Source organism: Colletotrichum paranaense, assembly GCF_030867605.1.
Source record: "Colletotrichum paranaense strain IMI 384185 chromosome Unknown Scaffold_6.1, whole genome shotgun sequence".
NCBI lineage: Eukaryota > Fungi > Ascomycota > Sordariomycetes > Glomerellales > Glomerellaceae > Colletotrichum > Colletotrichum paranaense.
In genome coordinates this window covers 2,936,165-2,942,164 of record NW_026848964.1, presented here as the reverse complement: position 1 = coordinate 2,942,164, position 6,000 = coordinate 2,936,165, and the positions used below count along the sequence as shown (strand labels likewise).

Sequence of the window (6,000 nt, the reverse complement as noted above, 5' to 3'; positions counted from 1 at the left end):
AGGTAGTGGAAACCTTCCACACCACCCCCCTTTACCAAGGAGGGAGCCCCAACCCCCGGGAATATGAGAAGGAGTTCAATCCTATCCCATCCGCTCCGTAACAGATATAGCATCGCTGCTGCCGCTTGTGGATTCGTAGGGACACTATACGCAGTAGTAGGGCGATAGAGTAGCAAAAGTCAACAGGGACGGGAGTTTGAGAGGATCAGGATCACAACGACGGGATCAATCAAGGGCAGCGCCTGCTCTCGAGCCCTGACAGCGCAATGCGCAGTAAATAACGGATACATACTTCGTACTCCGTGGAGAGTAGAGACAGACAGGGCGAGAAACGGCATGGCATGCGGCCAGACACGAGGCTCAAGGACGGAAAGAAGGGACCCAGAGAAGGATCCAGGGGCACAGGCCAGGACGAGGCAGTAAGGTAGGCACGCATCTTTGTCACTCTGTCTCCACACTCCGTACGGATAGTTGGAGTCAAATTGGAGACCGTAACTTGCAAGTTTTGTGCTGTGACCTGACTAGCCTTAATTGTCTAGCGTCTACGGAGTGATTGCTTGTCACTTCCGTGAAGTCAAAGTGGGCTGCGGCAGACTGTGTGACTAGCATACGGAGCGGAGAGAGGGAAGGAAGAAGAAAAAAGAAAGCAAAGAGAAAAAAAAGATAGATACGGAATTGCCCCTCTCCTCTCGAGCAGAAGTCAAAAGGCGGCTGCAGTTATTGACGGCCCCCACCCCATACCCAGGCACAAATTATGGAGGAAGGTTTGCGGGCAAAAATGACCAAGATGCACCGCAGCATGCACATAAGGTAGTTTCCGGACAGCGAAGACGGAACTTCCATGGCTGGGGAAAGTATCCGTAAGCAAGCGGCACGTACTGTCAAATTTCGAACAGCCGCCCATGGATGATGAACCTGAGCCAAATTCACTCTGTTGCCTAGGTAGGTATCCGTACCTGGCTTCATAGTCACATCCTGGTGTCTTGGAATGTATACTTTACAAACATTGCAGGAAGGGGCCTTAGGTAGTGCAGGAGGATGGCGCCCAAAAGGAGAAGGCAAGGCACTACAACCTCAGGCAAAGATAGTGCCCAAGAACATGAACACAACGAGTGGGGGGGCACTTGCTTTGCTGTTGACTCAAGGCTAAAGAGGGAAAGACACACAGGGATTATGTGGCCTCAGGCATAAGGTCGGCCAGCCTGATGTGGTGCGAGGTGGACTTATGCATCCCGCAAGACTTGAGCTTGTCGACTCCAAGTTCCAACGAGAGAGACTTCAGCTAACGTAACTCGGCACCACCACGTACCACTAACTATGTCTGTACGGATACACCACCGCACACCAACAATCTGCATGCCCGTCACTTGTCTATCCATGGCCCATGCCACAGATGGAGACGCCCGTCATCTGAGGCGAGCCCGCGATTGGAGAGTTTGGACCCATGCACCACCACATTTCTCAGCACCCCATTACCCAGTCGCTACTGCGGAGGCCGGTAATCTTTTTTCTCCAGGCCATGTTCCAACTTTCAGCGCTTCTTCTGCCCCTGTCTACGCCAGTACGTCCGGTACTCAGTCTCACCGACAACACCCCCAGGCCGGCCTACCCTTCCTTCTAGGGGTATGAGCTTCCTTTTAGAAGGGGGGCACGGGGATGTTGCGCCCCTTGCGGTGTGTGTGGACGCCAATACTGGGTCAATATCGGTGGCATTTGGAGCCTTGAGCAAGCCGACGGCCTGTGAAGCGAGCTCTTGTTCCACCTTGGCTAGGTCTCCTGTGGTATCAGGCACGGTGTCTCGAGCCCATGACTGCTGCCCTGGGAAGTTGAGAAATGGGCCCCAGCCGATCTCCCCTCACGCCCCGCCCCGAAAGACTAGCAAGCAAGCTCCTCCATCCGCGGCTGTGCTTCAGGCCGTTCCCTCCCATCTGAAGATGTCCGGACGTATGACATGGACGCGCATTCAAGGTCTGATGGGCCAAGCCATTGGTGTTTTACTCGCCATTGCTAATTTTTGAGGCCAGCCTTGCTCCGAGACTTCAGAGGTCACACTCGAGAATGCCTGCCGACCAGAAGACCAGAAATGCCATGCCGACCCTATTCGTACATCACGATCTGGAAACAAATTACCAAGTCTTCTAAAGACCCGGATAACCACCGGCAAGCTTATGGACGAGAGCGCCGGGTGCCAGGCACAAGCTGGGCATTACTACGGGCTGTGCGAGAAATGCGGTCCAGTTGGCCCAACGAGTCGATTGCAGCCTGCTCGTCTAGGATGGTGCACACTACGAAGTACCTCTCACCTTTTCTAGTTGCTGGACAAGCCAGGCAACTTCCGGACATTGCACCCAAGGCTTTGGCAGCCGCTCTGGCTCTTGGGTTCCCACCAGTCCCTGTTCCCAGACAGCTTCGAGAAGGTTGAAGTGGACAGGCCGCAGGTGATCCGAGATCGAGGGGTCTTGTCCGCTCCACGAGAGGAGATTATGGTCAGGGAAACCACGGTATCGATAAAGCGGTGGCTACAATCGGTGGAGAAGCCCTGCCACCGTGCCACCCTGGTACTCCCCGAATCCCCAGGACCAATTTCCACGTCACTCCTCACTTTGGACGTCCAGCGGTTAGAGATCAGCTTCCGCAGATGCCATTCCACCCAAAGCCTGCTCTGGACTGCCCGGCAAGCGCTGAATCGCATCAACCATCAAAGTACAGGCACTGACGGGGACTCCAGGCCAAGGTACCACGTTGGTAGGTATGGATCAGCAAGACTCGTTGGCTTGCGTCCGCTCATTCGCTCCCTCGCCTTGCTCCAATCTCGTGCGGCAACAGCATGGAGTTCCCCTCGATCGTTACAACGTCTGACGTCCACCTGTGGTTTCTTTGTCTCACCTTCTCTGTGCGCCTGCGGCCTTCCTGTCGTGGAATCCCTCGCCGCCATCCACTTTTGTCGTCTTGTTCCGCTGGGCCACCTCGGCCAACGCAACCCAGGAAATACGTACGGATATACGGAACTGTGGCGCGGTGGGTACAGACCCTACAGGACAGGCGTCCATTTCACGCTCGCATTCCTCTCACCACTGACCAGCAGGAAACCCACTTGGACAGCGGACGCGAGGGGCTCCCTCCAGGAGTGGCGGCCTGGACTGGTCTATTTAGTCATTCTGTTGCTCATCATTGCCAATTTTCCAGGCAAGCCGCCAAACCCACCAGCTATGAGTGTCCGCCTGGCGGCTGGCGCCCTTTACTCCAGTCTCACTTTAGGCATAGCTATCGGGCAGTCACCTCGGCGTGTATTGGGCCGTACTTTGGGGTGCTACACCACTACGGACACATTAGCACATTGGCGGTGGTTGACAGTGTACGAAGTAAGTGCTTGCTGGATTGCCAGCGACGTCCGTACATCTAACCTACCTACACTCCTCATCCTTTGGTGAAACCATGTTTGTTTTTCGATCAGCAACCCTTGAGGACTGACACGGCAGGAGTAGCCCTGACATTCGTGCAAATATCTTTTACAACATGCGTCCCGTACGTATGCCTATCATGGCCGTGCCGACCCCGACAACCCCGAATCAACTCGCTTCTCTCCACTTGACTGCTTGCAGCCCGGTTACGCTGGAGGTATGCATTTCCTCCGCCATGATTACCGCAGATGCATATAGATATGCGTCCGGTTTGGACCCGCCTGATTTCTGCTGTGTATTCGTACGAAGTATGCACATGGACTACTCTAGTCTCGGTTTTTTGTCAGGGTGCCACAGTCCGCCAACACGTATCCCTGACACGCTCTCCAGACTCCAGCCGGCGCATCAAGCGGCAACAACACCGGGGAGCGCGCAAGCCTGCCGATTGTTAGGCTTTCAACAGGACTGGTCCAACAGCGTTTGGGGTGTTTGAGTGCTAATAAGTCTCATCGGGATATCAGAATTTAGAACGGGAGGGGGCCGGGGTTGACTGAGGGTCTCCGCCTTCTTCGTGCCCTGCGGCTGCAACTGCTGCACTGCTGCAGCGTGCACTCAGGCCGCACCTTGCAGCCTGCATACGCATCTAGGTTTTCCATTCTTCTGCGGGCTACATACAAAAGATGGTCTGGGATTCTGGGTCTAGCCGCCCTGGATTCACCCAAGCACGGCGGTCTGTGTGAGATGGGACCCGTGAACTCGCGACGCACACACGCACACAAAAACACACGAGACACTGCGCACGTGACCTCGTTGTCGCCTCGCTCGCTTTCATCGTTGGATTTCCTTCCATCTTCGTTTCATCCAAACGCCATTAACGGTACGTGATCGAAGGCTTATCGATGCCACAGCGGTTCAAAGTTCTACTTCTCGGAACACGCCCTCCACCCCTCCCCAGATGGCAACGGATCCCTCCCGTTTCCCGGCTGAAGTCTTTCTGCTCCCATCAGACGGATCCCCCAGGACAGACGGTGCTTGGGTATTATTTTGCGTTAACATAAGCAAGCGTCGCGCAGTGTTTGCAGCCCAATTATCTCGTCGCCCTCACACCCTCACCTTCGCCTGTGTACCTAGATCTCATACCCGGCGAATGATCCAGGGAAACTTGCCCCTGCTACCACCACGTCACCCATTTCAATCCTTCGGCTGCTGCTGAGTCTTGGGAACGTTCCATCCGCTTGATTGGTTGCATCATTGGGCCAATGGACAGCAATGCTCGGTTTCGACGTTCTGCATCACGCCGTCACGTCGTATGAAAGCATCGTGCCGCGTGCCTGCCATTCTCATCCAATTTAGGCCTCGTCGATGCACATTTGACATCCCAGAAGCTTCCCGATACCCGGTGAGCTATTGCAGACCTGGTTGAATCATCTGTGGAGCCTTGGCAACACTCTGTACTCCGTGCAGTCTGCACTACTCAGTACTCACCAAACCCCGTGGCCCTGTCCTGGCTTACGACCAAACCATTGTATGCGTCGCTTCTCTGCCACGTAATTAGCAACGACCTTGGGGAGACAGCACACCAATCGTCCTGGCTCGCTGCCCACTCAACCTTTTTCCGGCAGTAGGAAGCGCGAGCAGGGCTCGTTTCGGTGGTGTTCCTAACATCAGGTAAGGTAGGCATTTGAACAGCGCCTCGGTCATTCGAAAGTTGACGCCCTGGCTCAGTACCTTAGCCTTCAAGGTTCATGGACCACCTGCCTGAAGAGGCGAGAACTCTTCAACATCCATCCATCTCCCTAACGTTCCCCGAAACGGAGCCAAATACGATTCACCAGCGATGGTTCGAAGCTTACGGACAGAGATACAAACAATAGTCTCTTCATCAATGGTGTTTATGGCGGCACGGTGCCGCCTTCACCCACCGCGTGCGAATATCAGGTAGGTGCAACAACCCGGTAACAGAATAGCCTCGCGGTCACAAGTCCCTGTCACTTGGCTTACCCTGTAAGCAGTGAGCAAGTATCCTCTACCTTATATGCCCATCCAAAGGCTAGTAGTCTAGTGTCAGCCAACTTTTCAGATCAGCAAGGCGAGCCCTGCTGAAGCGACATCCCTGCACCACTGAGATACCGGTAGACGTCTGCGCGGAGACGGCTAATCAGAATTAGCTTGTATGCCGCCAAGTACCAACCGCACCTATACATGTCTCTCAATCCAAACGGATATACCCAAAGCGCTACTGTCAACATTCCGCTGCTGACGTCCGGCTGGTCACTGATTTCCTCGCTTCACAAACTTCATAAGGGTTATGCCGTAGGCCCTGGAGACCTTGAAACCTAATGCAACACTTTCTGCGCACATGCGCCTGCGGCCTGCCTAGGACAGCATGATCTTCAGTGAAATATATCACTCACTTAGACACCCTGGGCCTACCACCTCATCGTTGGAAGCCACATTGGCCAAGACTCTCGACTCTCGACTCATCTACCTATCTGGCTACTTACACAGTACGTCTGCGCCTTCATCCTACCAATGTTCAAGGCCCAACACAGTATGGAGCACACTACCGTGTTATTCAAGGGCGATCACAGCCAGGCGA

The 6,000-nt window shown here is 54.5% G+C and overlaps 2 protein-coding genes across 2 annotated transcripts; one reads left to right on the top strand and one right to left on the bottom strand.

Moving 5' to 3' along the window:
• Window positions 1-229: 229 nt before the first annotated feature.
• CPAR01_08645 (uncharacterized protein) lies at window positions 230-2,170 on the bottom strand (the record flags this gene model as incomplete). Its single annotated transcript, XM_060492913.1, has 4 exons — window positions 230-535; window positions 880-975; window positions 1,477-1,553; window positions 1,999-2,170. Coding segments are annotated over 4 exons (651 nt in total), but the record flags the coding sequence as incomplete, so codon positions are not given.
• A 313-nt stretch (window positions 2,171-2,483) lies between these two features.
• On the top strand, window positions 2,484-3,431 carry CPAR01_08644 (uncharacterized protein; the record flags this gene model as incomplete). Its single annotated transcript, XM_060492912.1, has 1 exon — window positions 2,484-3,431. The coding sequence occupies one exon, from the start codon at window positions 2,484-2,486 to the stop codon at window positions 3,429-3,431; it is 948 nt and encodes a 315-aa protein (XP_060349282.1).
• Window positions 3,432-6,000: the final 2,569 nt, after the last annotated feature.